The sequence below is a fragment of the Acinonyx jubatus genome, chromosome B2 (assembly GCF_027475565.1).
Source record: "Acinonyx jubatus isolate Ajub_Pintada_27869175 chromosome B2, VMU_Ajub_asm_v1.0, whole genome shotgun sequence".
Lineage (NCBI taxonomy): Eukaryota > Metazoa > Chordata > Mammalia > Carnivora > Felidae > Acinonyx > Acinonyx jubatus.
In genome coordinates, this window is record NC_069385.1 from 106,497,915 (window position 1) to 106,519,512 (window position 21,598).

General features: G+C 48.1%; 1 protein-coding gene across 4 annotated transcripts in view; it reads left to right on the forward strand.

The window, feature by feature from the left end:
* CLIC5 (chloride intracellular channel 5) overlaps nt 1-21,598 on the forward strand; it is a 159,802-nt gene that overhangs the window by 110,786 nt on the left and 27,418 nt on the right. For all 4 annotated transcript variants that reach the window (XM_053222720.1, XM_053222721.1, XM_053222722.1 and 1 more), the window contains 3 exons: nt 1,906-2,015; nt 5,766-5,891; nt 14,664-14,770. In XM_053222720.1, coding sequence (XP_053078695.1) covers nt 1,906-2,015; nt 5,766-5,891; nt 14,664-14,770 — 343 coding nt within the window. The remainder of the gene's footprint in view (nt 1-1,905; nt 2,016-5,765; nt 5,892-14,663; nt 14,771-21,598) is intronic.

Here is a 21,598-nt window from a genome sequence, read left to right on the forward strand (position 1 = left end):
CTCCCCTTCTAGGCACCATGTCAGGGGCCCATAAACCACTCGGTGGAAACGAATCACACAGGGATCGGTTCTCTGACCTTTTTGTTTGTTCATGGATGTGCTGAAAATGAATTCCTTATAAAATTCACGTCTCTGTAGCCCGCTCAGCAATAAAGCGAAACTTGCCTTTCAGTTGATTAAAAAACAAAAACAAAAAAGCCATGCTATTTTGAGGAAGGTACTGAGAAAGGGAGATCTAGTGAGCAGAATTATGCAAACACTCAGTAATGCTGTTATTATCATTATACAGTAAAACCTTGGTTTGCGAGCCTAATTCATTCCAGAAACACCCTTGTATATCAAAGCAAATTTACCCATAAGAAATAATGGAAACTCAGATGATTGGTTCCACAACCCAAAAATATTCGTATAAAAACGATTACAATACTGTAATATAATACAAAATAATAAAGAAAATACCAAATATAAAGAAAAATAAACAAATTGACCTGCACTTTCCTTTGAAAACCTTCCTGGCGGGTGTGAGGGAGGTAAGAGAGAGGAAGGTTACTGTGTAGGACATCTTTCACTATCACTAATGGAATCACTGCTATCTATTGGCTCAATGGAATCTTTTTCTGCATGGGGGCCATTGTATACGCTCACTTGGATGTAGACTACAATACAGTATTAATAAACACTTGTCATATACTGTATTTAATGTAAGTGGCAATCAGGCAGCAGAGGAAAGGGGCTATATCCGCAGGCAGCCTGACCTACAATGAAGCAAAACATTCCTGAGCTTCCTCTTGTGTAGAAATGCAAAGAACCATGCATAGGTGCTTTGAAGCGACAAAACATACACTAGTGCCAGTTGGGGGCACCTTCCAACGTTCTGAAACATCACTGAAACAAACTGGCCTGAGACTGAGCATCCGGCATGGGAGCCGATCACCCACAATCCTGCAACGAGAGAAAGAGACAGAGAGAACCATGGGCTCAGTTGTGATCATGTGACATTCAGCATCACGTACTACTCGTATGGCAAGACATCACTCATTTATCAAGTTAAAATGTGTTAGAAATGTTTGCTCGTCTTGCAGAACATACAGAACAGGTTACTTGCCATCCAAGGTTTTACTGTATATGTGTTCCTGCCTTATCCACCAGCCAACTCCACAGAAAGCCATAAGCTCCTTGACCAAATGCATTTTTTAATCTCCTGTGTAATTTTCTCCAGTGCCTTGCACATAATTGAGAGCCAATATACAGTCATTGAGTAAAAGAATAGTTTAACAAGCGAATGGCTTCTTGACACTGAGGTAAAGAACCAGTACTAAGGGGGCTATTGATTAAAATCTTGAGTCTGCTGTCTGGATATAAAGAGATGGGTTGAAGTCTGAGGTATTTGTACTCATGACATACTATGGAGCAACGACCAAAGGATAGAACAGAGTAAACCAGGGAGGAACATAGTTGGGTTCGGTATAGCCAAAGAAAAGTATTTCTAATTGTTAGAAGTACCCTCAGAATGGACTGCTTTGAGAGATATAAATTGTTGGTGAGTGGAGATATTCAAACACAAACTAGATGATGACTTGGGGGGACAGAAGTTGGTCATCTAACATCATTTATATTAGACTATGTGGTGTTGAAGGTCTCCCTTTACCCTGAGATGGTTCTATGGTTTCAGAAATTTATGAGTACATACTTGCCATACTGGGAACTCAAATTCAGTTCAGTCTGTATTGATTGAGTCCTTACCGCGTGCCAGGCATTGCCCTGCAAAGATATTAGGAAGACAACAGTAAGATAGGGCAACTGCCCTTTGAAGTTAGACTGGTCATGGCTTTAGTAAGTTCTCTGTATATTCCTTCTTGCTAACACGTACATGCCGATTCAAGACTCTGGTTCTCTTCTTTCTAGGCTGGAATCGATGGGGAAAGCATTGGCAACTGTCCCTTCTCTCAGCGTCTCTTTATGATCCTGTGGCTGAAAGGAGTTGTGTTCAACGTCACCACTGTGGATCTGAAAAGGTAAAAAATGCTGTATTAATGAGGGGTACCTTTGGCTGCAGGACCAGAGATCTTTCTCTGAGTGGGGGGGGCCAAAGCTTGCCCATGGCTCCCAGCAGCCTCCTGCTCACACCTCATTGGCCAGACCGTGTCTCAGGACCCTCCCCCACTTACAGGAGAGACACCCGGGACTGAACATTTCTCTGCCCAAATTAACAAGATTTGAGTAGCAAGAAGGAAGGAATGGATATTGGATGTGCAACTGTGAGTGGCACAGAGATGGGCACGCATATCTAAAAATCCAGAAATCAACCATTCCAGTAGTGTTAGTGCCCCATCCTGGGGGACCCTAGCGGGACTTCAGGTGTAAGAGGCTGAATTTCCAGGGGGTGTTGGGATCTGACCATTTCCTCTGCTTTGTCCCCAGTTTTAGAATTCCTTAGTGTGAGCCTTCTGGACCATAGGGTGGGACGGAGAGTCACTCGTGCAGTTTTAATGGTTGTTAAAAATACCAGGCATCATTCACTATCTGGAGCCACACGCATTTCAGTCTTACATCCTGTTTCCTGTCTTCCGCCTGTCCTATCAGTGAGCTCAAGGCTCACTCTCTGAGCGTTCATCATCCACCTCTACCTTCTTCCCTGGCCAGTTTAGCATATTCTCCATGTTGCCTTTGTGTAAATTATTCTATACCCAGAACCCTACCATCTAGAAGTATCTAGAGATATTTCCATTTGCATTTTCTATTATCACTTTAAAATTGAGGGGCGCCTGGGCGGCTTAGTCGCTTGAGCATCCAACTTCGGCTCAGGTTTGTGAGATCGAGCCCCATGTCAGGCTGTGTGCTGACAGTGTGGAGCCTGCTTCATATTCTCTCTCTCTCTCTCTCTCTCTCTCTCTCTCTCTCTCTCTCTCCCCCTGTCTCAGGCCCTCCCCTGCTCAAGCACTCTCTCTTTCTCTCAAAAATAAACGAACATTAAAAGATAAATAAATAAATAAAATCTATGTGTCAAAAATTGTTATCTGTCGTTCCTCCTTTGAGTTGGGCTCCCCTCCTGAATTCCTGGGTTCTTCCGTTGTCTAAGCACTGGAGAGTTTCCAGCTCCCTTCTTTTGCCACCTCCATTGTCCATCAGTTGCCAAAGGCAAGGCATTGTCCCTCTGTGCTGTTGCTCACCTTGGGGCCTTCTCATCTGCTCCCAAAGCCCAAAGCAGTGGTTCAGGTCCCACCACTGCCAGCCCGACTGTTTCTTTGTTCTTCCAACTGGACTTCTCCCTTCAGGGTTCTCTTTTTTTCTGATCCATCCTGTATATTATCTGAATCTTATTCTTCCCCAAATAGTTCTTTAATCATGTGGCTCCCCCACTCAGAAAACCTTCTGATCCTTCCCATCATCTGCGGAATAAATGTAGCTGCAGCTCTCTGTCTAATCTTCGGCCCTTCCCAACATTGTTTCCCGATGCTTCTCTTGGTGGCCTCTCCATCTCCGTCAGGTTGGACTGCCTTTTGCCCCGTCCCCTCTGGCCTCCAGTCCCTGGCTAGCACGTTTCCTCGGCCTCCTGGAGGCTCTCCCGCCTTCCTGAATGGACAGACTGGTGTTCAGCCCCCCTCCCCCGGATTATCATCTTCGAAAGTGCACTTGCAGGTTTGGCTGGGGATCAGAATGGGAAAGGAAGCCACCTCAAGCATTCCTCAGATGCTTATATTGCTGTCTCATATCTGTTGTCTGACCCTGCCAACACCCACTGAGGTAGGCCAGGCGATGTCAGAACTCCAGTCCAAAAGATATGGAAACTTTCTTACTGCAAAAAAAAGAAAAAAAGGAAAGAAACAAGAGACAAAGAAAGAAAACATGTATATAGCAAAGAGTTAAGGACCTTTTAAATGTATGATACAGTGAATATTACTTTCTTGTCTTGGCACCACCAGTTATCGGCTGAGTGACCTTGAACAAGGCTCTTCATTTCTCTGAGCTTCCGTTTCCTCATCTGTACAATAGGGATAAGAGCACTGCCTTGTATAGGGTAACTGTGAGGATGTAGTGAGGCAGGCCATGGAAAGCATTTACATCCACTATTGTGCCTGGCTCGTATCAGGAGCCACACCCACAGACTGTTCTTAGCATCATCCCTTCCCTTGTGGAACTGATGATGCAGTCAGAAAAAGAGGGCTGATCTATATTAAATAGGCCATAAATTAGACTTGGTGACATGGAATTAAATGCTAATGTCGAGTGTCATCCATAAATGCTGAAGAGGGTCAACAAGGACAGAGGACCGTAACTGACCAGCAGGTCACTGGCCAAGTCCACCTGAACAGTGACAGCTATAGGCAGCACTCCTCAGCGATGCCAGACGCCAGAGGCCGTTGTTCTCTCGAGTCACAGGAAAAAAAAAATTAATTTCTGTGTCTTTAAAAATTTTTTTTTAATGTTTATTTATTTTTGAGAGAGAGAGAGAGAGACAGAGCGTGAGCAGGGGAGGGGCAGAGAGAGAGGGAGACACAGAATCCGAAGCAGGCTCCAGGCTCCGAGCTGTCAGCACAGAGTCCGATGCGGGGCTCGAACTCACAAACTGCAAGATCATGACCTGAGCCAAGGTAGGACGCTCAACCCCCTGAGCCACCCAGGCTCCCCAGTTTCTGTATCCTTAAACCACAGAGAGGTAGTGGCTGACAAATACAATGGGTATAGATTTCCCCTCTCAACTGAGGAACCCAAGCATTTTCTGCCTGTGTCAGCTCTGGAGAACAGGAGGAGCAGGTAAAGAATGTCCTCTCATTGTCCAGATGAGGGACACGCACCAAGTAAACAAAGGGACCAAGTAGATGAGATTTTAAAATTACTTCTGGTCGCAGCCGCCTTAAGGAGTTCCAAGTGTCACACGATGCAGCTGGAGAGGATGTGTGTTTGGGCAATGATATGGGAGTAGCACCCTAATTGAAATTCTTCCCGTCCCCTCCCAAACTGATTACGCCCGCCAGGAATTTGTTTCATTACAGACTCCTCTTCGCCCTTGTGTACTTTTCTTCTGTTCTTCCCTCTCATGTTTTCCACTCCCGACTCCCACAAGTGTTGTGTGCTCTGCGGGAGCATTTGGGGTGACTCGGATGTTCAGCCCTGCGCAGGGAAGTGTCTTTTGTTGTCCCTCCCCTCCCTTACTGTTTCCTTGCCTCATGCCCACCCCACCCACCACCCCCTGCATCAACCGGTCCTCCTCCCTCACTTGCATTTCCGCCAGTTGGTGGAAGCATGGAAACATGCCCTTGGCACCATCAGGGCCCCCGGGCCAGCCCAAAGCCACTTTCTCTCCTGTGGCCCATACCCTTAACGGTGCAGAAGATCTTTCTTAGCGTAAAAGTGTGATTGGATTCATTAATTTTTAAAATGCCAAAGCTTGGGATTCTGTACAGTGCATTTTTGTTAAGCTGAGGGGTGAAGGAACTTTTGAAAGCAAAGCCCAGCCTCTGCCCTGGGTGTTAACATCTTGGCGCTCATTTAGACGGCCACCTGCCATTCCTTTCTGATTTTTCGGTAGGACTCAGTTCCTTCATCTTGACTTACTCTCGTGACTTCCACCGGACAGACTCGCTGTCACACCACATCCCTTCAGAGCTGTCTCCACCCTCCCTTGCCCTACACCCCCCACCACACGTCTGTTCTGCCCACAGAAAGGCTGGACGGCCCAAGGAGTGTCATTGACAAGTCGCAGGTTGCCCGGAAGGTGAGGCGCCCTGATGTAAGCCACCTCCTGAATCTCGATCTCTCTGCAGAAAGCCAGCCGACCTGCACAACCTGGCCCCTGGCACACATCCGCCCTTCCTGACTTTCAACGGGGACGTGAAGACGGACGTCAATAAGATTGAGGAATTCCTGGAGGAGACCTTGACTCCTGAAAAGTAATGAGCTGCTTATTTCCGAAGCTGATGACGGGCTGGGGTGGGTCCGTGTTGGAACTAGAAAAGCACGGCGTTAGCTTTGAGGAGGCAGATGTTCAGCGGAGCCGCATCAATCCAGAGCCTAGGACCCTCTTTTCAACCCCAGAGGGCTACCAATCTCAAAACCGCTCCACAAAGTCCAACTCCAAGGGTGGATACCCCTGTGAACAGGATATGCCTCCTAAGGAGAGCGCCAGGAAGGGTGTCCCCCCTGTCGCCCTAAGTGAGTCCTCTCCAGTTGAAGGGTGTCCCTCTCCGTCCCCCTAAATGAGTCCTCTCCAGTTCACTTTGCCTGAAAGACCCCTAACCGACAGCAAAGGCTCCCCCATTTTAGAACAAGAGCTGGGAGGCTGACAAAATGTGAATAAGCCAGGAGAGCGGTAACCCCGTGACTTAAAACCACACCCAAGTATGAATAGGAGTCACAAACCTGACGAGGTCTGGTTGGAGCCCATATTCAAGGATTAAAAAAGACTGACTCCTCTTCTTTAATCTTTTTTTTTTTTTTTGAGAGGGAGAGAGAGAGAGTGAGGAAGGGGCAGAGAGAGAGAGAATCCCAAGTAAGCTGTATAGCTTTATGCTGTCCGCGCTAGCCCGACGTGGCCTCGAACTCACAAACCATGAGATCACAATCTGAGCTGCAAGGCAAGAGTCAGATGCTTAACCTGCTAAGCCACCAGTGCCCCTAGACTGACCCCTGGTCTGAAGTGAGCCCCAGGGGACATGGTAAGGAGGAGATCAGAGGGCTGACTGTAGGCTTGGGTAGACAAGCTGTAAAAGAGGAATAAAGGGAGGAAGGTGAATTCTGAAAATTGATGGAAACTAGACTTGTTGGCTATACTTCATTGTAATCAAGGATTCAAACAATCACACGGTTTTGTTTTAACTAGAAAAAGATTTCTATAGGCAAGGCACAGACTCCATCCTGTAGGACAGCCACTGAGAAGTTTGAAGCGAAAGTGGTTAGAGCCATTTTCAGGCTTACGTCGGGGCTGGGGAGACAGGAGGGCAGAGGATGGAAAAGCTGGAGGTGGAGAACTCAATTAGGAGGAGCTACTTGGTATCAGCCCATGGAAGACAGACCAGGTGGCTGAGCTAAGGCAGAGGCAGTGAACTGGGGACAGAGAGGTACGAAGGACCTCAGTATTTACTTAGCACATAAAATAACTGGGATTTGACCGCTGGAAATCACCATCTTGCATTTATTTTAAAGTTGTATTTATTTATCAATACTTGTATAGCCCTAACTGTGTGCCCTGCGAGATGGATGCTACAGTTGCCTCATTTTTTTAAGTGTATTTAGAGAAAGAGAGACAGAGACAGAGAGCTTTTGCACAAGCGAACGAGTGGGGGAGGGGCAGAGAGAGAGGGAGGGAGACAATCCCAAGCAGGCTCGTCTCATGACCCTGAGATCATGACCTGAGCTGGAATCAAGAGTCGGACACTTAACCGACTTCAACCACCCAGGCGCCCCACCAGTCGCCTCATTTTACATTTGGGGAAACTGAGGCATAGAGAGGTTGAGTAACTTGCCTAAGGTCATGCATCTAACAAGTCACTGTTAAATTAAAACTCCCAGTCATGCTCTGAATAAGCCTTAACATTTCTACATTCCTCCTAAAGGGTGTTCTTTGTCATTCACGTTGGGACAGTTGATTTTCACACTGAGAGCGGAAAGCTGCCTCAAGCCCATTGGAAGCAGCTGAGTGTAGACTTTGAATGAGCTCATTAATTAAATCAGCCATACCCCCCTTCTCAGGACACCAGCCAGCCACTTTGCTGAAAGGGGCCCGAGAGGGCTCAGGGGCCACCCCCCTCCCTCGGGCCTCCCACCTCCTCGCTGGTGCTGGTTTGAAATCCCACATGAGACAATACATGCTGTTTGCAATAACTAGACAGGGTTTAGACTTTGCGTGGGAGACCCAGGAGGGGATATCCAGGGCGAAGCTATTTTCTTTGGGAAATGAGACCCACACTCAGGAGTGACCACTTGCGTCAAGGCCAGTGGGGAACGCGAAATGGAAGCGGTGGGGAGCAGCGGGTCCTACTGGGTCCTCGGCCAGGCCCGTGGGTGGAGGTATGCAGCGCTGGGCTGGGCCTGCGGGGAGCTGCGGCTTGGTCTCCTGGTTCAGTCGTGTGCTGTGACCCCCTCGGATGTTCCCTTTCGGTGTGAAAGGATGACCCTGACCCGAGGGCCCCTCCTGCGCTTTATGCTCACCTTAGCCAGGGTCCCTCCGCCTCAACCGGCTGTGCCTTTCTCCAGGCTGTTTCTCTTACTCAGGGGTCTCCTGTCTACATCCATAGTGGGACCAACGGGGCCCATAAGACCCCCGGAGTTACACTCTTCCAGTGCACGTGTACATTCTTCCACGGGAGGACCGTCATCAGATTCGTCATCGTTTCATCCTTCTAAAAAATTTCCATGATCCAACTAGAGCTAAGCGGGGTTGGACGCAGACGCTGCCTCCTCTCTTCCCTGTCCACCCCCATTACCTGTCCTGAGTTCTGCTTCCTCCATGCTCTTTTTGTGCGTCAGTGATGCAACAACCCACCACACCCAAGTAGCGGAAACTCCAAACTGTTACAGTGCCTGTCTCTCGAACTCCACCAAGATGGAGGCCGTAGCGATGAGACCATCAACCCCTCCAGAGCCCCGAGGAGTGTCCTTTAGATGCCTTTCTATGGGTTAGACGGGGGCAGATGCCCCAGTTACCTTCCAGTAAATGCCACCTAGCCGGGACCTCGGCACCACAAAGGGAACCTGCTATTCTACCCACAACAAGCCGCAAGCCCCTGCTGGCTTCCCGCTGCCTGGATCTGGGAGGCCCCAGAAGAAGTGCAGCCTGCCCCTCTGATTCTCTAGAGGGCAGCAAACCCCCCATAACTGTTCACTGAATGCCGCTCTGCCATGTGTTTTTCATCACACCACTGTTTGTAAAAGCTGCCAGAGAGCCAAGGCATTGTGGTAGCCTTTTTCCCCTTAGCTTTATTTTTTAAAGGAAAAAACCGCATGCAAACACTCCAACCATTTTTTTTTTTTAATCATATTTGGTATTTGGTCCCACAAAGCATTTGGTGTCAAAAGGAATTCAGGAAGTCTCCAGTAGTTTCTAAATGAGACTCACTTCCATTTCTTCCCAAATGCAAACACTCCAACCATTTTTTTTTTTTTAATCGTATTTGGTATTTGGTCCCACAAAGCATTTGGTGTCAAAAGGAATTCAGGAAGTCTCCAGTAGTTTCTAAATGAGACTCACTTCCATTTCTTCCCAAAGACCGGCCCAGTTAATGCTCAACAGGGAAGCCCCGGGATTAGCGTTGGCGATTGCTGTCGAGGCATGCTGGGCCTCACCTCTCACCTCTGTAGAATGGCCAGGGTTCAGAGGATCCAGAACTGAGAGGCAGGAGACCAGACTCTAGCCACCTGTCTATAGGGCTTGTTTGTATGGCCTTGGGCAAGCCTGTCTCCCATTTTCTCACGAGGGGGTGAAACTACATAGTCTCAAAAATGCCTTTCAGCAGAAGCTCCGTGATCCCATGAGGGTCTCAAAGCGCTTTACCTGAGCTGGTTATTATTTAAAATAACCCTAGTGCATAGATGGCTGTGCTAAGAGGTCAGGAGGGGAAACAGATAACGGAACATGGCGCAGTATGTGGTCAGTCAACTAGCAAGAACGCGTTGGGTGTAAGCAGGATTTGGAACATTGCCAGAATTGGGAAACACTCCGAATTCATGAGTTTAAGAAGTGTTGAGGGATCTCTCACAATAGTGTAGAACAAGAGTGCTTTTTCTCAACCCTCTGGGAAGTAGAGAAGCAGCCTCAGTACCAACGACAGGATGGCACGGTGGCTGAGAGGATGGGCTTTGGGGTCAGAGGGACTTGCGTTCTAATCCACACCACTGGGTTGTGCCACACTGCAGTAACAGATTAGCCACAAAAATCTCTGCAGCTGAGCAGAGTGCAGTTTATTCCTCACTCCAGCAAAGTCCGAGGGGGCAGTATGGCCCCCTTCCATATTGTAGCCTTTGGAGTACGGGACCTCCAAGGCTCCTTCAGCAGAGAAGAAGTAAGAAGGTTCCTACCAAATGTTTTTATTTATTTTTTTATTATTATTTTTCTAACGTTTATTTATTTTTGAGACAGAGAGACACGGAGCATGAATGGGGGAGGGTCAGAAAGAGAGAGGGAGACACAGAATCGGAAACAGACTCTAGGCTCTGAGCTGTCAGCACAGAGCCTGACGCGGGGCTCGAACTCACGGACCGCAAGATCATGACCTGAGCCGAAGTCGGACGCTTAACTGACTGAGCCACCCAGGCAACCCCTACCAAATGTTTTTAAAAGCCATGGTCGTGAGTGGTTACATCACTTACCCTCTCATCCTATTGGCCAGAATCCAGTCACATGGCCCCAATCTGCCTGAGAGGTAGAAGCTGGGAAATGCAGAGAAGCTTGTGGATATTTAATCTTTCATTCTCAAATCTCTAAACTAATGATCGTAATGTTGATCTCATGGGGCTATCATCGAAGATAATACTTCTTAGCCTAGTGCCTGACATTGAGTAAGAGCTCATTAAATGGCCTCTTGAAGCATTAGAAAGAGAAGCCAGTCTCCCTTTTTGGTGACTGTTTTCCAGATGCAATCATAAGGACCTTTGTCTCAAAACCACAGATCCCAAGGGATGTCTTTTAATGACTAAGCCAGACCCTGTGTACCTCTAAAAATCATTTGCTTAATTAGCAGAGACAAGACAAGCCAGCACACAAAGATCAGAAGAATCAGAAGCATTAACCTGTTTCTCAAGTGAGGATTTGGTGAGGTGAGGAAGCAGAAATAAAGGGAAAGGGAGAGAGGAGGGCCATCCCCTTTTAAGCTGATTAGAAAAAGGACGGTCAACACTCAACTGTCAGGAGAGACCCTAGAATCAGCTAAGGCCTCTTCATGAGGGCAGGAGAATTGTCTTTCTTTCTCCAGTGTATCCCCAACCCCAGGGACAGACAGGGCCTGCTGGATGCTTAATGCATGTTGGTTTTATTGTATGGGCCCCTTTTGCTCAGTGGCATGGTCGTCTCTGAAGTGAGATGTCAGTTGGGATCCTAAGCTAGTCATAGCGCCATATATATATGTATATATTTATAGCATATATATATATTTTTTCCCACTAATATGTACAAAAAATTTTTTCTTATGAGAAGCCAACTGTTTTACATCCCAGAATGAAACTTAAGTGCTTGTCTGAGATGAATGCATTTGAAATACGATCTCTTAAAAATAGAATGGAGAGAAATTGTCATCAGTTAGAGCAGGGATCAGCAAACTTGCCTGTAAAAGGCTAGGTACTAAGTCTTTTTGGCTTTAGGGGCCATAGAGTCTGTGTCACAATCCTGCTGTTGTGGAGTGAAAACAGCCACAGACAACATGAAATGAACGGACGTGGCTATGTTCTGATAGAGCTTAGGAACGCGGAAATACTATTTTTCATATTATTTTCACATGTCACAAGATACTGTCCTCCTTTTGATTTTTTTCAGTCATTTAAAAATGTTAAAAACTATCCTTAGCTCATGAGAGGTATATAAACAGATATTGGGCTGAGTTTGGCACATGGGCTGTAGTTTACTAACCCCGGAGTTAGAGCAATTCATCATCTCTGATTGTCATTAGACCACATCACAACCTTTAAAGATGCTTCTATGAATGAAACACTATTTCTTACTTAGCCTTTTAGAGAAACAATGTATTCTGTAGCCAGCCCACTTCTATGCATATACAAAATATGGAATAAATATGGAGCTGCATTGAATGTACTTAACATCCTGGATAGTAGCCTCCTCAAGTCTAGTTACCGAAATCGGTGAGATTAATATTTGGATACACATTTCTCACAAAGACAAACTTCAAATGGGATAGTAAGCTATGCAGTAAAATCTCAGTAAATCATAGTACTTAGAAAACTGGACAGTATTACCACCGTGGCCCTTTGTTATCTGTCTTAGATTTGGTTCTATCTACCCATGTTGGGCCCACGCTGATTGTGAAGAAATGGTCACATTGTTTCAAGTCTGACCGAATGATGGCATAAAGCAAAGTAAAACAACAAATCCAAACAAATAGTCCACTGAAAATGCATTTTCCAGGCCCTTCTCTCTTTACCTTATCAAGCAAAAACAAAGAGCCCTTGGTAGCTATTAATAATAAAGGCAATCAATTCTTTTTTTTTTTTTTCTTTCAGGATCCCAAATAATATTTTTTAAATATAATTTATTGTCACTTGGGCCAACATACAGTGTATATGGTGTGCTCTTGGTTTCGGGGGTGGATTCCCATGATTCATCGCTTACATACAACACCCAATAAGGCAATCAGTTCTAAGAGCATGCCAGATTCCACATCCAAAGGCCAGAATAGGGAAGGTTGATCCTAAGTTCAGTATCTTGGATTACCTAGCATCTTGCAGGAAACGGTGTTGTGCCCGCAGTTATAGCAGATGAATCTGATAATTCCCGGTGTACTCAAGAAGACCTGTGTGCTGAACTTGTTCAGAGCGCCCTCTGCAGGTGAACAGAGAGATTTCATTCATGGTGCTCAGCCAGGCTGGAGGGAGGGCTTTGGGGCTTTAAGGGTAAACAGTAGAGTCCGTGAGAGGCCACAGGACAAGGGCCTGAAGAGCTGGGCTTCCAAAGTGAAACTGCCTGGGTTGGAGTCCCGGCTTTGCTACCTAGCCGTGTGACCTCAGGTAAATTGCTTAACTTCTCTGGGCCTCGTTTTTCTCATGTGGAAAATGAGCCCGATAATAGCAAAAGTTTTGTAAAGATAAATGACGAATACACATAAAGGGGCTAGAACAGTGCCTGGCACATAGCAGGCACTCAATACAATGTAGCTTTTGCTGATATCAGAGAAGTGATGTGATTGAATATGAGGAACACTGCTCCAGGGGCAGGCCAGATTCTCAGGGTCCCCCAACCATTTATTATCCATGGGCCCTTATAATGGCCATTTTACCTCTCTGGTCTCTGGTTGCTTTCCTTGTAAAATGAGGACCGTAATGCCTTCTGTATCTGCCTGATGGCAGAGGGCTGGACCCAGTGACCTTCTGAGGACTCTTCTGATAGCAATATCTGAGATTAAACAGCCGCCTAGCATGGCCCAAGAGTGGACGGTCTTACCTAATGGGCCATTTGAGGAGTGAAAGGAAGGAAGGAAGGAAGGGGAGAGAGAGAGAGAGCGAGAGAGGGAGAGGGAAAGAAAAAGAAAAAAAGAAAAAGAAAGAAAAGAAAGAGAGAAAGAAAGAAAGAAAGAAAGAAAGAAAGAAAGAGAAAGAAAGAGAAAGAAAGAAAGAAAAAGAGAGGGAGGGAGGAAGGAAGAAGGAAGGAAGGAAGGGGAAAGAGAGAGAAAAAGAAAAGGAGGGAGGAAGGAAAGGAAGGAAGAAAGGAAGGAAGAAAGGAAGGGAAAAACAGAGCAACAAGTAATTTTTAGAGACTTTTTGGTTCATATTACTTAAAACGTTAAAAGAAATTTAAAAAGTATTTTGCTTTTTAACATGAAGCAGTCAAACAGTGAGCAGTAGCCGGCTATTTATGCAGCGATCACAAAGGTCCACATAACTGTGTAAGTACTCATCTGTCCCCCATCTCCGTCCACCCCTGCCTGGTCGCACACATAAAACGTTTGTGAAATAACATTTCTGAAAAATTGGTCTGAATTGGTCACTTGGATGGTGCTGAGGGGGTCAAAGCCGTGGATTCCCACACAAGCAACCTTACCTCGTCCAGTTTTAGAGCCAATAGAAAACAGTCCTAACTCCGGGCTGCCTCATATATTCTTCTGGTGTCACATGAAAGACTGTGCAGAGGTGAGAGGCTGGATCATTGCAAATCTGTCTCCACGCCTGGAAATAAAACCACTGAAAACACTTGTGCTGTTGGAGGCTGGTGCTTTCCACATCTTTTTCCCTCACACAAGTAAAAAGTGTGCGAAGGAGGCACACCTGGGGGGCTCAGTCGATTAAGTGTCTGACTCTTGATTTGGGCTCAGGTCGTGATCTCATGGTTAATGGGTTCAAGCCCCTGGTCAGGCTGCACGCTTAGCACAGAGCCTGTGCTTGGGATACTCTCTCTCCCTTTCTCTCTGCCCCAACCCCACCGCTCTCTCTCAAATAAATAAACATTAAAAAAAAAAAAAAAAAGAAGTGCGTGGGAAGGATATTTCAGAAGAGGACCAACAGTACCCTTTCTTTTGAGAAATGGTTTCCAAGCTTCAGCGGCAAGGTGTTTAGTATCCCCTGGCCTCTGGAATTAATTAGCTCAGTACAGTTAGGATTATCCCCACAAGCCTGGCATTGGCTGGTTATTTTAATATGATTTGGGAAACCTCAAGAACCCCACCTGGTGTAGAGACAAACTCCTCTAGAATTTTGATTAGAGTCCTTTTGTTTGTCCAAACACTGTTTGGTCATCTCTGAAGAGGGCACCACCCAGGCCCTCTGAAGGGTTTTTCTGGCTCTCTGCCCACAGACTGTGTCCTACCCCCCCCCCCCCCCCAGGCAACTCTCCTAACCTCACTGGCCTCTGTTTTCTCTCTTTTCTCTGCCCATCTGCCCTATAGGATAGGTGTAAGATCCCCCAAAAGATCTGTAGATCAAACTAGAAACAGGGATGTTGCTAGTCGTTTGGGGTAAAGGAGCTCCAAGTTCTCACTGATTCTAGAACACCATGCCTTCCCTTCCAGGTACCCCAAACTGGCTGCGAAACACCGGGAATCCAACACGGCAGGCATCGACATCTTCTCCAAGTTCTCTGCCTACATCAAAAACACAAAGCAGCAAAACAATGCTGGTGAGTGGCTCCCTTCCACCCAGAGCCCCTGGCAGTAGTGACCTCTGCCCTGGGCACCTCAGGTACTTAGGTCAGAGAAGCGCCTGGAATCCATGCGACTTGCTGTTCGCCCACACCTGTGTCCCCTGTGACAAGGGGCTGTAGATCCTTCTCTTTGTCTAGTGCAAGAGAATGGCCCGTGGCCCTTTCTGCTGAATTTGGAGGGAGGGATGCACTCTGTGTTCTGAGCGTGCCTTACTGCACATCATAATGGTCTGCACAGAAGGTTCCTGCCTCGGCCATACCACTGTCCGTTTGTGCCACATTCATAACCCTGCCTGTGTTCTCAGGAGGCCCTGATTGGAGCCACATATTCCAACTTCCTTCCAGTCCCTGAAGGCTTGCTCAGGGAAGGAGTTGTGCAGAGGCCATGGTGGGACGGCAAGCAGAGCCTTGCCCTACCGCAAGTGCAGAGGGTGCTGGGGAAGCCACATCTCAAGATCTGGTTCATCCTCCATCTGGCCTTGGCTACAGAGCCCAGGACTAGTTTTCTTATGAGGCCTTCTCGGAGGGGTCCGGGCGCCTCATTTAAGCTCAGTGCACTTTAAGTCCCTCATTTGGCCTTTCCTTTAAGAATTCGCCGAAGCAATTTGAATAGAACTCACATTGAGCACGGGTAACACTTGAAGAACTGTGATAGGCCCCGGGAGGAAAAAGAAGAAGGATGAGAAAGTTCGCTTGCCTTCAAGGGGGAAAAGGAGCACCTTAAGGGTGGGAGCCTGGAGCCCAGCACAGAGCCAAACAGAGCAGGGGCTTCATGAATCTTTGTGAATGAGTGGCCATCAGAGGAACACACAGTGGACCCAAGCAAGGTGGGAAATGCTAGACACTTTAGGAGATCAGAGGAGAAAGGCATCTTTGGGGACAAGGTGACCAGGAGGGGCAGCCATGCATGCAGGGAAAGGGAAGAACATTTTGGCAGGAACAGAGTTGGTGCCGTGGAAAGTAAATATTTTGGTTAACAGTTACTGAGGACTTGGGTGGTAACAGGCACAGACTAGATTCTAGGAAAACCAGAAACGGATACTTTCCCCGTCTTGAAAACCTGGCTGGTGCAGAAGAAAAGGCTTAAATTCACAAAAAGCCAAAGAGCAAGAAAAGAGGCAAGGGAGTCTGAAGAGCTCATTAGCTGCCATGGGGAAGGGGAAGCAATATTTGCCAGAGGGGTTCCGGGCAGGAAGAATGTACCCCAGGGCCTTTGAGAAAGCTGCTTTGAAGGGGTTTCCCCTGGGTCATGAAGGTTAAGGGGGAGTCAGTTGGCTGTGACTATAGGGAGGAGGTGATGGGGAGCTGGGAAAGTGCCAGTGACAGAGACTGGGGAGGGTGGCCAGAGCCTGAAGCGTCAGCCCGGGAGGTTGGGTTTTATCCTGTGGGCCACGCCAGCCATTAGAGGTGCGTGAAGAGGTGCCATAAGGAGAGTGGCCTACGGGGAGAAGAGGAACAAGAAGGGATGTGGAGATATTTTAAACATGCTCCGTGCTCTTGCTTGGTTGAGGCCCTATTTGGAAATGGGATCTGCGCAGATATCATTAGTTAAGGGTCTCGAGATGAGATCATCCTGGGTTTAGCGTGGTCCCTAAATCCAACCACTGGCGTCCTTGTAAGAAGGGGAGAGGGCACACAGAGAGCAGGGGGGGTGGTTCCTGTGAACGTGGTGCAGAGATTGGAGTGCTGTGGCCAGGAGCCAAGGACGCCTTGGGCCACCATAGCCTGAAAGAGTCAGGAAAGGACTCTCTCCCCCAGCCAGCCCCAGAGCCCTGTGAGGGAGTGTGGCCTTGCTGACACCTTGATGGTGGACTTCTGGTCTCTAAAAGTGGGTGAACAGATTTCTGGTGTGGTAAGCCGCCCAGTTTGTGGTGCTCTGTTGAGGGCACGAATGTGGCCCCTCACGGCTGTGTGTGCGAGGGCAGGCCCGGGCTTGCCTGGCTGGGGACCCGAGACAAATGAGCCGACCAGTGGTTTGTGCTTGTCCCCCCCGGGCCAGGACTGGCTCTCAGCTCTCAGCTCCAGTTTGCAGATTCTACATCCAGGGCCCTTTCCTCTCAGCCACAAATACCTTCCTTCATACTTGTCAAAGCACCCTCGGGAGGATTCTCTCATCTGAGCCCTCCAGATTTTTCAAGTTACAAACAGTATTTACATATTCTCCGTATTTACAGTTCTTCTATCCCCAAACCCAAAGCAGCAGTTTCCACTGAACATCATGTATCAATTTCTTACAAACTCAACACTCTCCAATTTTCATTGTTTCCACTTCTCTTTCACCCTGTTTTTCTCTGGGTCGGGTTTTGCCCTCCTGACTCCTTCTCCCCCTGACTCATTTGCGCATTTCAGGGCTCCGGCATTTCTGCTGTCCCAGGGAGCCCATCCCCTTCATGGCCCTTTGTGCCGGTCTCTTCTCCTGCCTTGAGCTAGATGCCACGCATTTGTTCCTCCCCTGTCACCATAGCTTGGCCACCCCCACCCCTGCCCTTTTCCTTTCTTTTTCCTTCCCTCCACCCTTATCCCCGAGTTATGGTCTACTGAGTCCAAAAGTTCTGAGGCTTAGCAAGCCAGAAGCCAAGGCAGAGAGTAACACCATGGTCCACCCCATGCGGCCCCTTAACCTGGAAGACGGTCCACACCCCTCTTGGCTTTATCCCAGCTGTGGCAGGCAGCCCCTCGTGACAACTTCAGCAAGAGACCCCCGGCTTCCTCCGACATGCCTTCCTATACCGCTTTCCCATTTTTCTCTCTGGATCTTCAGCTCTGCATCTATTTCTTCAATGTCCTGTTTTCAGATTGGCCCTTATATGTTTTCAACTTTTTTTTTCTCTTGAAAAAAGCTTTCCCTCCCTCCCCTCTGTCCCACCCAATACTTCTCAGACCCCAAATATACAAGGGCCATGGCTTGTTCCTTTCCTGCCCTCATGACATCAACGTGTGAAAAAACCCAATACTGTGACATCGTCTGCATGCTGGGTCATCTCTCCACTCCCACGGTGGATACAGGGACTGCCATTCAAAATTTCCCTGTTTCACACAACATTAAAAGTCCTCAGCTACTGAGACCCAAACCCAATCCAGGGGAGCCATCCCCAGCTAGTACACAAGAGAATTCCCCCCCCAGTTTGTACACACAGTCATTTATTCACTCAACAAACAGATTGCATGGAGTGGCCACAAGTCAAAGCTAATGTTTCAAGAGCTTTTCTTGAGCCACCCTGGGTGGCTCCGTCGGTTAAGTGTCCGACTTCGGCTCAGGTCACGATCTCACGGTCCATGAGTTCGAGCCCCGCGTCGGGCTCTGTGCTGACAGCTCAGAGCCTGGAGCCTGCTTTGGATTCTGTGTCTCCCTCTCTCTCTGACCCTCCCCCGTTCATGCTCTGTCTCAAAAATAAATAAACATTAAAAAAAAAAATTTAAAGAGCTTTTCTTGTATGCCAGGCACTGTACTAGGTTCTAGAGTTGTGAAGACAGATGAGACAAAGTCATTGCCATCAGTGAGCTAACCAGGGGCTGTAAAACCTATAAACAGGCGATTGCTGGCCGGGGTTGGAATTCTAGGTCTGCTGCGTCTAGCTGCACAACCTCACTAGAGAGACTTCTCTCAGAGCCTCTGTTTCTGCATCTGTGAAATATACTTTTTTTTTTAAATTTTTTTTTAACGTTTATTTATGTTTGAGACAGAGAGAAACAGAGCATGAACGGGGGAGGGGCAGAGAGAGAGGGAGACACAGAATGGGAAGCAGGATCCAGGCTCTGAGCCATCAGCCCAGAGCTAGACGCGGGGCTCGAACTCACGGACCGCGAGATCGTGACCTGAGCCGAAGTCGGACGCTTAACCGACTGAGCCACCCAGGCGCCCCGAAATATACTTAATAATACTTTCAATGTCTTCATTGCCACAGAAGGCAATTAATAGCATATCCCAGGTTTGTAATGCAGACTCATTTGCTTTATCAGTCGGTGCCTGTAAATCCTTTAGCACCATGCCTGACCCGTGGTAAATGCTCATTGAATGTTCACTTTGGGTCTCGCTGCTAATTGAACAAAATGAGACCAACACGAATATCAGCATCAGACGCTACCGCCTTAGCTCATACTCTCGCTACCCGCAACCAGCACGTTCAAATCTCCGGCTCGTGTCAGCTCATTTCCACTTGTTTCAGTGTTTCCCATTTTCTTGTTGCATTTCCCTCCTCTCCGCAGGACACGTCAAAGAGGGTCCGTGAGCTGGCTCCACATGTTACACCTTTGGGATTGTTACGTTTGACCTCGAAGCCCTGGTCCTGTGCTCTGTCAGGTTGTCTATCACTGCTCAACCTCCTCCTTCTGTCATTACCCGATCCTGGTCCCCTTGGTCTGCTGAGACCTGATTCCACCTCCACACCCTCCATGCTCCCTTTCCAAACTTGTTCTTCACTCCGCTTAAAGGTAGCACTGACTTCCTCATCAGAATGTCCCAAGACCCCCATGGAGTAAGGTCCTACGCGAGCTTACTTTCTTATCACTTGGGATCCCCACTGCCACCCTGGTTCGTGGGGGAACCAAGGACCCTACAGGCAACGGTGTGGTGGTTCCAACTTGCAGCCTCTGGCATCGGCTGCCTGGGGCTCAGACCCCAGCTTCGCCTCTCTTCTTGCTGGCCTTGTGACACTGGGCCCATCATATGAACTCTGTGTGCCTCGGTTTCTCATCTGTAGAATGGCACAATAATTGTACGTATCTCATGTTATACATAACTATATTATTTTGATTACAATTACACATAGTTAAGTCCATGAGTGAGAAGAGGGGAGCACTAGGGACAACATGAAGGATCACCCATACTTATGGGAGGGCAGCAAGAGAGGAGTCAGGGAGGAAGGTTAAGGTCTAACCAGGGAGTAAAGAAGGAAGCTAGGAAGGGTAGAAGACGGAAAAGATGCTGAAGATGAGGAAGGAAAGTTTGTTTTTTTGAAGTTTATTTTTTTATCTTGAGAGAGTCAGCAGGGGAGGGGCAGAGAGAGAGAGAGAGAGAGGGAGGGAGGGAGAGAGAATCACAAGCAGGCTCCACACTGCTAGTGCAGAGCCCGATGGCAGGCTCAAACCCATGAACCATGAGATCATGAGCTAAGTCAAAATCAAGAGTCCGGACGCTTAACAGACTGAGCCTTTCAGGCGCCCCCGTTTGTTTGCTTTAAGAGTGATCCGTGGTATGAAATGCTGTGCACAGGGTCACGGGAAGCCTCGTTGCCGCACACAGCTGCCTGGAGCAGTCCTTGGGCGGCTTCTCTGGATATATCCCCTTGGCCTGCAGCTGCCCATGTCTCAGATCCTACACCACCAGAGAGGGTCCGGGCTGGCCAGAGGAGCAGGGCCCTTCTCCTTTGGCGGGGAGGGGAGGTCTGCACAGGAGGAGACCATGGGGGAATGGGATCCAGAGCTCACCAGGAGGGAGCGCTCGTGGCCTGAGAAAGGACATCTCAGGATGGAGAGAGCAGCACTGGGCTTGGATTCGGCTGTAGGAGCCCCTGCTCTGAGCCCCTGCACGGTGCATTTTCAATCCAGCAGAGGCAAGTAGCTGGTTCAGTATGGAAGGTTTACAGCAGAAGGACCAGGGGAAGGCGCCAGCTTTGGCCATCTGGTCTTCGGCACACCTGGTGACCCACCTGGTGGTGAGGTGTGACCAGCGGTCAGCTCTGTCCCCACCCCGATTGCCATGCTGCTTCCCCGAGAGGCAGAGTGCAGCGGTGGCCTGGCCTCCACCTTCAGCAGCGCTTGGGCCTACATCGCTCACGTCCTCCACCTCTCTCTGCAAGTGTTGCCTCCTGGACTTACTGCTTTCACCCTCCTCTGAGATGCCACTGCCACATGTGGAGGTCCGGTGACCTGGCGGCAGCCCCGACCCACAGCTCTGGCTCTCCTGGCTCCCGTACCCCATCCTGCTCCGGCACCATGCCACGGGGACATCGCTGCCTCTCTGGTTGTCCCTTCCCTTGAAGGGTTTTTTTTACACCCTCCTTAAACCTGTCTCCCTCACTCTGTCTTCTCCAAGAGGACCTGGGCTTTTCTCTCTGAATACCCACCCGTCTTCCCTTTTGCATTCCGAACCTTCAAACTGCCATTTCAAGACTCTAAAAATCTCTGCCCAACCCCTGGGCTTTCAAGAAACTCATTTTCGCTACTTACCCTAATCTGGGGGTAAAACACTATGTTTAAAAAAAAAATTTTTTTAACATTTATTCGTTTTTTGATAGAGACAGAGTGTGAGTGGGGGAGGCACAGAGAGAGAGAGGGAGACACAGAATCCGAAGCAGCCTCTGGGCTCTGAACTGTCAGCACAGAGCCTGATGCGGGGCTCGAACTCATGGACCGTGAGATCATGACCTGAGCTGAAGTCGGACGCTTAAGCAACTGAGCCACCCAGGCACCCCAAAATACTATATTTTTAGTTTACTTTTCACAACTTCCCTTTTTCCTTATGCTTTATCCTATTAAGTCTACAGGTTTATTTCACTTTCTGTATATACTGTGCATTCTAGGCGATTGACAGGAGGGTCTAATATGCATCTTTAATTCTCTGTTAGTCACTATTTAAACAAATTTTTTTTTAATGTTTATTTATTTTTGAAGGAGAGAGAGACAGAGCAAGAGCAGGGGAGGGGCAAGAGAGAGAGGGAGACACAGAATCCGAAGCAGGCTCCAGGCTCTGAGCCATCAGCACAGAGCCCGATGCGGGGCTCGAACTCATGAACCGTGAGGTCATGACCTGAGCTGAAGTCAGACTGACGCTCAACCAACAAAGTCATCCAGGGCGCCCCTCGT